The sequence below is a fragment of the Netta rufina genome (genome assembly GCF_964035555.1).
Source record: "Netta rufina genome assembly, chromosome: 1".
Taxonomy (NCBI): domain Eukaryota; kingdom Metazoa; phylum Chordata; class Aves; order Anseriformes; family Anatidae; genus Netta; species Netta rufina.
In genome coordinates, this window is record NC_140123.1 from 93,153,712 (window position 1) to 93,165,742 (window position 12,031).

At 45.3% G+C, this 12,031-nt stretch overlaps 1 protein-coding gene across 1 annotated transcript in view; it reads right to left on the reverse strand.

Moving 5' to 3' along the window:
- Positions 1–10,359, reverse strand: part of BACE2 (beta-secretase 2) — a gene marked incomplete at both ends in the record, with an annotated part of 46,095 nt that extends 35,736 nt beyond the window's left edge. Inside the window, 2 exon segments of the mRNA XM_084302503.1 lie at positions 9,903–10,278; positions 10,280–10,359. Coding sequence (XP_084158629.1) covers positions 9,903–10,278; positions 10,280–10,359 — 456 coding nt within the window.
- Positions 10,360–12,031: the final 1,672 nt, after the last annotated feature.

A 12,031-nucleotide genomic window follows, 5' to 3' on the forward strand; every position in this document is an offset into this window, starting at 1 on the left:
TACTCACACTGTAGGGCCGCCACTCATTGTAACATCCTTCCAGTTGCACCTAATGACTCGCTTCAGGAAGATCTAACTTGTATTTTTCAGTGCTCTTCTTAAAACAAGACATTGAATATTTATACAGTATTTTTCATCCATACTCTTAAAACACTGTAACAAAACCGAAGTGGATAAGCATATTTTTTATTGGATTTTCTCTATCTATACACCTCAACAGTGAAAGAAACATTCCAAAAACATGAAAAGCAATGGAAATGACTACATGAGAATGCCCACCTCACTGCTGAAGTGGAGTTTGTGGCTGCGAGAGCAGCCTCTCCCTCCTGGAGGCCAGAAAACCACAGACTAGCTCACAGTCACACATCAGCATTCCTGGATTAGCCAGGATTGTTGGACACAAGGAAGTAAAAACGTCAGCACCTTCCTTGGAAAACCAACTATGCAGCTCCTCATATTTCAAGTCATGACCTCTGCTATAAAAATGCCACAACTTGTACTTCAGGACAGGACTTGCAGCACTGTTACATTTTGATTAACATAGGAGAACTTCTATAGTATTTTACATGGCAATATAGGGGTGTTTCCACCTAGTGAACAGAAGAGACTGGTCCCTGCATTTATACATCTTCATACTCCTTTGAACTATCTCATCCCCATGTGCCAGAGCAGCTCCAACCTCCATTCCTCCCTTTCTGCCCCAAAACAGCCACCATCACATACTTCTGCACACCTACTGGGTTGCTGCCATATAGATAGCAAGGGACACGACTGGATCAGCTACTGCAGGAAAGAGGTGAAAGGGAGGGAAGAGATCAGAAAAACCACCAGGTCCAGCTATGTCAAGCACAAGGACTGTAATTTGGCTATTCAGATTGCATTCACTGCTAGAAAAGCTGTGCCACATCTCTGGGGAAAGGTGTTGGGTCAAACAGCTGCCCGCTGCTCCGTGCTGTCTTGAGCGACCATGGAAAGGTACACAAGCAGCCCCAGGTCTCCAAGCAGAAGCAAGGTGATGCAACTCCAGTGTTTTAACTTCCCTTGTAATTAATACAGGGAATGCAACAGATGGAAGGCTTCTGCTCCCCATTCCACCTGACCTATTTAGGGTATTACCAAAGAGTAGAATTTGATTGCCATCGTTGGCATTTCTTGGAATCATACACTGGTGTTCAAAGGCACACAGAGAAAGCAGCTTTCAAATCCATAACACCAGGAATAGCTACTTGATTGGGAAACAAACAAACAAACAAGCTGCTATGCTGTGTCACAATCATGTGTTTGATTTATTAAAAATAAGTACCATCTTTTTTTTTTTATTCATATTTATCCTAACATTTTTACTTAAAAATTGGCAGGGCAAGTTAAAAGGCAGATTTGATTTTCACGTGAAATAAGATATGATTTCTTATTTGCAAAAACAAAACAAAACACCATGCTACTCCCCATGCTCTTGGACTCATTTATTTTTCTCTCTCTTTCTCAAATATGCACACTTTACTCTCTTTACCCTGGCTAATACTGTGGAGGCAGCAGCTCTGGGAAATGAACTGGCTTTGCCTGTGGCTCATACATCATTACAATTGTTAACTAAGTTCCACTATAAAAATCTTTATTACACAGGAGAACACAGAAGCGTGCAAGAACACAGCTTTATTTTCAGATAACAGGTTGAGTTTGTAGGTCAGGAAGTTAAAAGACTTTTTTTTATTCTCGCGGGTTTACAGAGGTTGCTTCATGCAGAGGAGAGATTCCTGGTACTCTTTCCTCCAAATATCAGTCTGTATGTAGAAGTAAACTACCCTCTGCTTCAGCCAGGAGCTAAAAAACACTGTCTGATGATGGTTTCTCAGGATCTGCAGCAGCCCAGGGTTCTAACACTTCACATACTACCTGGAAGGGCTTTCCTAAAGTCTTGCAGCATGCAGTCACACTGCTGCCCACGCTGAAGCTCAGGCCAGTGGAGTTCTAAAAGTCTGGCTATTGGCAATGGCAAACACTGCAGGGCACACCCACCATTAAGAAAGCTTCCAAACCTTAATAAAAATGTGCAGATAATATCACTGGTATTTGGGCACTTGCCGAGACAACTCTGAAACAATAAGGAGAGAGCCAACGAAAGTTAACTTTAGCTGGAACACGTAACATGCGCCAGCATTCATGACTACTGCTGCTGAGAACTTTTACGATTTTTTTTTTCATACATTATTTATCTCAGCAGTCCAAATGCAAAAATCTGGCATATCGGATTGTGTGAAATGATAGTGCTATTCCCTGAAGGACTTTGCATCTGTGAAGAAATGAGAAGATTATTCTGTGACAGATAAACTGAAGCAGTGTGACTGCATCAGATGTTTTCTTGCTACAGCATTTCTCAGACTTCTTGAAAGTGTGACCACCTTTGGACTCCTCTGTCTCTTATTTGCAACCTGAGAGTCACAGAGAAGAAAAACGAATGAAATAATAAATAAAACTCTCGTTATTCACAGGAAAATATCAGCAGGATTGATGAATCAGTTTCTGACAGGCCTCACACTTCCCTCTCACCTGTGGCAGACATCTACCAGTCAGCACACAGCTTTCCGTATCATGCTTAGGCAGTATGACAACACTGCCTTGAAGCTCCTCCAAACTGGTACAGAGTGCTCTGTCTTGAAAAGATGTTTCAATTATCAATTTCTTAAGCTGCAAACACTGACAGTCAAAGTTTCTGTATTAATGGGCTGATCACAGTGGAATTTTTGAAGTTATGTTTCCAATTAAGTAGAAAACAGTAAGAGGAAAAAAAAAAAAAAAAAAAAAAACTCTCTAAAGATTTTGCAGTCAAAGTTGTAATTTGGAAAACAGATCTGCACTTGAAACTTACACTTTCTTCCCTAATATTATTTAAAATGTCGGGGTGGTGGAGGGAGGTCGGGGGGAGCAGGACCCACCCTTCCATATCAGAGCTTTGTAGGTAACCATTCTAGTACTATAAAAGCCTCAGATGGCCAATCTTCTCCAGCATGCAGACTCCTATGGCAGTGAAGTGAGAAACTGGAAGAGCCTGGGCTGGGGAAAAAATCCCCTCACCTGGCCCTGCTGTGAGGTCTTGCGCAGGCTCCGAGGTGCCGGCCTCCAGGCGGCTCGCATCCGCAGATCCACAGGCAAATATCAGAAGGAATCACCTGAGGGAGAGCTGCCAAAATGGTCCGATTGCTTTTCCCCTGTCAAATGGCAGGAGCTGGCCTTTAATGAGAGAAGGCTTATGGTCTGGCCCTCGAGTGCAAAGGTTACTCTTAGCTCCCCAGTTGTCTTTTTTCTTAAACAAACAAACAAACAAAAAAAAAATAATGGGAAAAAACCATGCTAGCAGGCAATTTGAGATCCCTAGGAATTGATTCAGGTCTTTAAATAGGAGCTTCCCAAGTGTTCCTGCAGCACTAATACCTTTACTCTTTTAAATTAAAACTGGACAAACATTTTCCCTAAACACATGCAGCCTAGCTTAACAGCAGTTTTTGCTAGTAAGTACAAAAATAAACCAACCATAAAGCTAAATAAAATCAACTAATTTTAGTACACACAAGCTGAGCGAAGACGACAAAAATCCACAAATAATTTACTTTTCACAATTTAAAATTATTAGTAAGCAGTGGTGAGTGGAACAAGGATTGCAGAGTGCAATTACTGTCTTAACAGATTCTCTTCAAAAGAGCCTTTTAATTATGACACATTAATCATATCCCATGAATTCTAATTTTTACTTGTATAAGATTTTTCCAGCTCATTTATTTTCTTCTGATTTGCTTTCCACTGTACCCCACAGACTTCACCTACTCGAGAAGGACTCTTACAAAATAGAAACGAAGATCCAGAATATCTTTCCCCTGCTGCAGCCCTGTAAAGCAGTAGTAGTGAGAGGTCCAGCTGGCCATTTTTTTTTGACTGTGATGTAGACATATGCAGAGAAAAGAAGACAGATAGTCAGCTAACATGGTATTTTAAAACTAAGGGAACTCATGTGCAAAATACTGCAAATAAAATCTATTCCAGTCCTGGACTATTTAAGTGCTTTGAAAGGCACTGAGCCAACAGATACAAATTGAAATGTAAAACTTTTTTATTTTAACAGCAGCCTGGTATCTGTAGAACGCATACACCATTTGCTTCACAAGCTCAGATTTGCATAGTAAAACGAGGCTGAAAAGCAGCAAGATGCATGACAATCCCATCAATGGCAGGAAAAAGCATTTCCTTTTTCTGGGGCAGCTGAATGCTACCTCCTTTATTTTGAAGACGATTTCAAATCCTAATCTGGTCAGAAACAGGAGCAACAAGTTCCTTTACTTATTTACATAAATTATGATTAAATCTATATTTTACAGCAAATAAGAAATGGGAGAGTGGTGCATTTGATTCATACTGGAGATGCACATGTGCAGGGCTATATAATTGTCTCAGCTTCATCTTTCAAAGGTAGTTGCACTTGACAATGACCAGATTATATTTCAGGTCATTCACTTCACCTACAATAAGTGAGAAAATTTCAAAGATAAAAAAAACGTGGAGACAAAATGTAGCAGTTAATGTGTCTGCACAGACTCGAAGTCACAAGTGCACTTCACAAAAAGAAATACCACTACAAAATGTAGTAATTTTTAAATGGGTCTTGCCAAAGACTGTCCCTAGACCTGACTGGCCTCTGGTCAGAGCTTATAGATAAATAAATCCTTTCTTGATAATCCCAAACATATTCCATGTGGGCTTTTGTTCACTGCCTTGTTTTCGTCTCACTCCTACTGTAAATCCCAGCTGATTCACTCGTGCATAGTAGACAACATTGTTATTTGCCCACTGGCTAATGTACCCTTTCCAACTGAACTGATGTTTTTGCCTTGGTAGGGGATGAAATGCATGGAACAGTAAAAGCATGAACCTGCCACCTCTTGCCTCTTCCCTGATCTTCACAACAGACCTTCTGCCACAACCCACCAGGAACCACCAGCATGATTGTTATGACCAGTGACCACAGATAACAGCTTCCAGCATTGCTCTGAAAGTGAGTGCCTTAAAAGAAGCAATCTTGTGGGAAACTAGTGGGGCTCTAATCGAACCTACTTGTGCTGGGAGAGGAGCACATCCTGAGGAACAGCCATGATGAGCCTCCTCCCTCTAGCGTCACTGCACATAGACATCACAGTCCATTACAACCCTCTCAAAAACACACCCAGGCAAAGCCTTGCTACAAAACACTAACTGTACTATACTCATGGTTTGGACTATTTTTATAGTACAGGTTCCACGACTTCCATGCAGGCCCTTTGCAAGGACTGGTATTGTATGAAGAGGGTGCCAGAATGTTGATCTGTAAAGGCAGGGACACTTTTGTCAACCTAAATCTGGTATGTTTGTTTACTTTGTCTTTGGCCAAAAATATATTATGCCTCACCACATTACACCACAGTATTAGTCCTGTCTCCTACAACTTTCAGGTCCTTGTCCTTTTATTTTGCTGGGATCCAACAGCAATCCAAAAACAAACAAACAAACAAAAAAACCCAGACAAGTAAAAAACAATAGCAACAACAAAACTACCCAATTTATCCATAGTACTTATCCAACAGCAGCAACAAACCCTATCCAACTGCATTTCCATAGTATTTCCATTAGAGGGATCTGGAGGGATTTTGAGGCTGCCACCTCAAAATACTCCAATATGCCCCAGTACTTGTCTTTGCTCCTCAAGCCTTCCTCCTTTCAGCTTCTATAAAAAGCTAAAAAAAATCAACAGAAAAGGCACATGTAACTATTAAAAACAACAACAAAAAAAAAAAAAGAGAGAGAGAGAGAAGAGAGATTTGAGTTGGAGCTTGCGTTCTGTCATTTGAACCTAGATGCAAAACATTTTCAAAAATCCTTGTATCTGAAAAGAGGGTAAACTCTTCAACAAAATTAAGACAGTAGAGCTCAGCTTCTCAGAGAATGACACAGCTTCAGAAATCAGGCCCTTACCACCTATTATAGTAAGATCAGTGCAGTGATAAAATTGCAAAAGTAGCTGATTTTTTTCTCACACTATTCATTCCTTACAACTCTCATGAAATAAGAGCTATTAACAATTAAGAAAGAATGGCTGCATGTTCAGAACTTGCTAATGTGCATGTTCATCACCTTCAAAATATCAGGCTATAAATTATAAGAGTCCGTGACACACTTAAGGTGTTTAATACATATCCTTCTTTTCTCTAATAGCTGGAATAAATTGAAGGAAAGGTAACCTCTCACCAATTACATGGAATTGAAGTTTGTGTTTTGCAGCAACTCTCACGTTAACCTGCTAGACCCAAAACTCATGTTAACCTGAGCAAGCTTACAGGAGAGGTTTATGCTCACCCCCTGCACAGAACAAACTGCCATAAAGAACAATAAACAAAACCTCCTCATGCATAGAATGAAAGATTTAAAGTTCAGAAAGGGCTTGTGTGTTCAGAGCATAAATCAGATCCTGTTGTGGTTTCAGTACCCACTAACCAAAGCACACCTAGAGGACTCTGAGCTCTCAGAAGGTGCATGCTGAGCCTCCCTTTGCAATGATGTTGCACTTACAGTATTTACATGATTTCACCAAATGTGCAGTTTGGAAATACAATGAGACAGGCAGGTTTACCTCTGCTTCATATAATCAAGACTAACATAAGTGGCAAGATGAGACAACAGTAGGTTCTTTGCTAAGATATAATGCTGTCCAGATGGACTTCAGGAAAGCTGTGAAGAACACAGGGTGCCTTAGGAGTTTGACTATTCCATTTGTCAAAAGTTTGTAAGAGAAGCAAAATTAATATGAACAGAACTGTGGTGAAGAAAGTGGAAAAAACCCTAGATGATCTTTGATTCTGTTCCTCACAGGGTTTCTCAGGGCAGGCAAAACAGTAAAAGATAGAGCAAAGGTATTCCATCAGACTATTTAAAGAAATAAAAAGTAAGAGCCATGCACACAGTTCATATTGGACCCTTGCCACCTCATATTTAGATCTGGCATTGGAGAAAGCACACCAATGCAGACAGGTGTAAAGCATGTAATCCATCAGAAGTAGGACACAATACATCCTTGAAGAAAGAGACAAATACATCACACTCTTCAATACAATACAAAACTTTTTCCTTTTTCAGCTTTCACATAATTCCTAAGTAGAGCTGTATGTGAATTAATAAGAATTAGCTGGGGAGAATTAGTGACAGCTGACACTGATCTGGTAGCTAGTCTGGAGATCTATTGTTAGGATACTGTATCGTAAAACTGGAAATGGTCAGAAATAGTTTGGCTGCAAACACTTTGCAAAACTGGACTGACTGCACTCAAATTTCGTCCCTTGGAAAAAAAGAAAAAATCTGACTTCACACAACTACTCTATTTTCATATTGGCAGAACAATTATTTCAGAACTGCCATTGTGAAGCTCAGCTCTGTACTGTGTTTATCTGCTGTATGACAAACCAGCATTGGAATGAAAGCCAAATTGCATGTCTTAAATGACCTGAAAAGAGAAGTTCTTTCATAGTAGCTTCCTTCCAAGAGCAGAAATTAAAAAAGGGAAATTTTCCTGCAAACACAATTGAGCAGTAATACAAGTTCAGCAGTGCTAAAGTCCCCTGTGAAACAAATGTTTATCCCCATACCGGCACAGCAGGCTTTCAGCACTAAATGCACGCTTGCAAAGTTACCAGGCACCAGCAGTCCTGTAACCACAACATTAAATCTTGTGCCTTTTTTCACCACCCGCTATTTGGTCTCGGTCCACTGCTGCCTTGCTTGCATTCGCTCACCCCCTTTCCAAGGCGCTGTGTGGAGCGGTAGCTCTGCTCCCCACCTTTCTGCTCCAGTTTCTCCATAACTCTTCCTCACTGGCAGGATTTCTTTTCCCCCAAGGTGAAGTGTCAGGGCAGCAGTGCCCTGTATGTGGGCTCAGTGGTCCTGGGAGGGAACTGGGTGAAAAAGAGTCAGTCTGGGGGAAGAGTCCCATGCTGGAGGGCTGTAGGGGAGAAGGGAGGTGTCCAAGCATCACCGTACACCGCAGCTTCTGATGGGTGGCGAAGTCAGAATGGGAGGAACATTTAACAAGAAACATCCCTTTCCTACCTGATCATGCCCCACTCTGACTTCAGTGACTGCTTGCTCAAGGAGTTTAACGTGATCCCAGCACTTGGCAGGACCAAGATATTTACTTTTAGTACGAGCACTGTGAAGGACGCAAGCGGAACCGGCCTGTAGCAGCTTTGCAGCTTTATGCTATTTGTTGTAGAGCAGAAAAGCAGCAAGCGCATTTGTGGTCTTAAAGTATTCCAGTTTCAGGCAGGAAAGAAGATAACAAATTCTTACCCAAAGCAGCTAATAAATTTTAACACCGCTCTACTGAGTTGCTACGCACTGGGGTCTGACTTTTTGGAAACCCAAATGCATTTATAACCTTACTTGCTTACATTTACAACCTTGGTGGGCCTCGTCCTGTGAATAAAACTTTGTACATGCTAACCACCAGTAGCAATCTTTTAAATAATTAATTTTGAAAGAACTCAGAACTTAGTTCGAAATAGTAAAAGCTTTGCAGCTGGATTCAGAGCTGTTTTTCAGATGTAAAACCAGAGAGGCAAGTTTAACTGAAACCTCACATCACATGTAATGCAAGCAATACTAGCTGTTAAGTGAAGTCTCAAGGTGCACTGAGGGCAGACATCCAGTTACATTATCAAGTGCCTGTTATATTTTTCCTTTTCCATTTCTTTCACTTTCAAAATCCCTGTAGACGTGTAAGGAGATGACATCCTTTACTTTCACTATTTCTTCCTAAAATTATTTTTTAATCTAAGACAGACTGAATTGCATTATTAGCCCAATCAAACCTGATATCTGGATTCTGGCAGAAACCAATATTGAATGTTCCCCTGAGTAATGAAGACCACACGATGCCACACTAACAGAGCTCACCACACACGCAGCCTGTAACACGGAGGGAAAGATTATTTCCCAGCCTCTGTGGCTATCGGGCCACGCTTTGATACATTGGACGGGGTCGGCTTCTTCTTAACTACATGTATTGATCGTACAACAACGCAACCCTGTTTAAATACAGGTGTTGAGCCTGATGGCACGGAGCAACAATCTGACCAACCCTCTTACATCCAGGTGTAAAAAAAAAAAAAAAAAAAAGAAGTAAAGATCCCACAGAATCTCAAACATTCAACAGCCGCACGCTCCCCGTTGGCTAGGCGTTTCGGCATTCCTTAGCTCTTTGCCAGCAGCCCGGGAAGAAGAAAGGAGAAATCTTCTGTGCAGGGCCAAGGCCGGGGCTCGGCCTGCGAGAAGAAGGGAGGCGAAAAGCCCCGAGGGCCGGCAGGAAACGAGCTGGGCTCAGCTGAGCAGCCGAGCAGCCGTCTCGGCCGCCCCGTGACTCGGCGGGGGAGGCTCGGGGAAACTTCTCATCCCCCCTCCCAGGGCTGGCGCTGCCTACCCGCTGCTCAGCTCCAGCGGAGGATTTGGAGCGATTCTCGCCGGGGGAGGGCACTGCGAGCACATCCCCCCCCCTCCCCGGAGCGCCCAGACGCGGCTTTAACAGAAAATAGAAACACACCCGCGCGGATGGGTTTCTCTAAGCTGCGATCGCGACGCTTTGCAATGGGGGGCCGGGGTCTCCGTCCTAAGCGGGGGGTCCCCATCCTTCGGGGGGGGGTCCCGTCCTAAGAGGGGTCCCCCCTGGGCTCGGCAGCAGAAGTTGCGTCCCGCCCGCCACGGCACGGCGAGAGAAAGTTGCGTTTGGGCAGGAACGGGGGAGGGCGGCAGAACCCAGCTGCTGAGATGCGACCCCCCAGAAATATCCTCCCCCCTTCCAGAATATCCTCCCCCCTTTCTCCCCGGCCCACTCCTACCGCCTGCGGCGGGGTCCCGAGGAGCATCTCCAGGTAGTACCCGCGGCCGGAGTCCCCCTGCAGGTTATCCACCATGGCCAAAAAGTTGATGCTGCCCCCGGGCTCCGAAGCCAAGGCCAAGCCCCCCGGCTCTGCCGGGGCATCCCGCTGCCGGCCCCCGCCGCTCCCCGGCCGCAGCGGCACCGGGGCGGGCGGCGACCCCCGGGGGGCGGCCGGCTGGGACACGCGGAGCGGCAGCGAGAAGAAAGCCCGGCACAACCCCGCGGCGCCGGCCAGCAGCAGCAGGAGGCTGGGGGCGACCGGCGGCGCCCCCATCCCGGAGGCACGTCCCGGCTGCTGCGGGGCTCGGCAGGGAGGCAGCGGTCGCCTGGTGCCGGGCTGGAGCAGCCGGCGAGAAGAGAAGGAGGAGGAGGAGAAGGAGGAAGGCGGGAGCGGCTTCCCCACGCCCCGGCTCCATCTCCCCCCTCCCCTAGGCGCCGAGCTCCTCCTCGCCTTCCTCCCGGCCGGGGAAGTTGTGCTGCTCGCTCAGGCAGCCCGGCCTCCGCCGGAGGGGAGGCGGAGGCTGCGAAACTTGGAGGCTCGGCCCCGGGGCGGAAAGTTTCCGAGAGCCCCGGGGGGATGGCGGAGGATCCGTGCCCCCCGGGGATCCGCGCTGTGGGGTGGCGGTGTCCGTGTGTCCGTGTGGGAATTCATCTCCTGAATCAACGGCGCCTTGCCATAAAACCCGGCACGACAGACGCCTGCTTGTGAGAAAGACCGACTGCAAGGCTTTAAATGTCTTCATCATGCGCGGAATTAATAGCGGCAGGCCAGTGCGGCCTTTCGGGGGATGGGAAGGCTTGGCCAGCTTTGCCCAGGTACTTTGGTGTCCTAGGCACACCCTAGGCAACTGCCCGTTCTGTCCTTGGGTGTAAACCTGCTCCAAGTGGAGATGTCTCTCAGCGAGGGATTCCTCCCTCCCTGCAAAGGAAGAATCCTCCTTAGGGTTTCCAAGTGTTTCAGTGAACTTGAGTGAAGTTTCTTATGGACGTGCTGGTGCTTGCTCCCAGGAAGACTGAGCAAACCCTTTGCTGGAAGGGCACTCTGGTTATTCATAGCTAGCACCAGAGATGCTTGCAAAGGGTAATGCTTGCAAGGCGATTGGAACCCACACACTCATTCTGAAGGAAAAAAGGTGCTTTTACTTTCCTCACTGACTTGTTTTCTATACCCTGACTTGTGATTCAATTTCTGGAACCCTTCTCCTCGCATTGTAACTCATCCCTTAGATCATTTCAGTGCTGCTGGGGTATTTCAGCACAAGGTGTTGCAGTCCCTGACATCCACCTCAGAGCTCTCCTAAGGGAGGAGAAGTGCTCTGTCATGCTCTCAGCCTTACTGTGCTGGAAGTGGGAAGTGAGCAGTGGGATTGTCCTGACAGAGAACTTGAGTAGAGGGCATAGATAAAGGTTGCTCTGTTTTACTTGTGGGAAACAATGCATCTTACTGAAAGGCTCAATTGTGCAAACTCTGCACCTCCCTGGCCGCAGGAAGCTTTCTGCTTGCCTGACAAGTAGGAAGGTGAAATATTGCAGTCCTGCTCTGTGTAGCCCCACCTGCTCAGGACAGAAGAGCTGGGAAGTGCTGCACTGGAGGGATGGCAGCTGAACACCTGGGGGAGCAGCAGCTGGGCTCAGAAGAGGTTATCTCCAGGGTGCTACAGTAATGGCTTTTTCTGATGCGGCTGGGATAGCAACGGGTTATGCTGCAAGGCCTGTCTGGTCAGAGCTGAGGCTGAAGGGGATTTCAAGTGGTTAGGGCTCTTTGTGGGTGAGCTGAGAGCTGGATAAATGCCCCAGCCCCTCTGAGAAAGGAACTGTGGGAAAAAGCCAGGAGTATAATTGAACACCCCCTCAGAGTGGAAGGGATATATTTATAACAGTCAGCAGCTATATACATTTTGTTTGAATTCTTTTACAGTACAGTAAGCCTTCCCCCCGCCACTGTTGCTAAGATACATTACCATACTTCTGGGCAAAGCAATCCCTGTCAGAGGAAGTGTATAGTTCACGAAGTATAGGAGATACAGCATAGCCTTTATCTCAAGCAAAAATTTGTCTTTTTTGTCAGACTGTTTGTTAAAAGTTCCT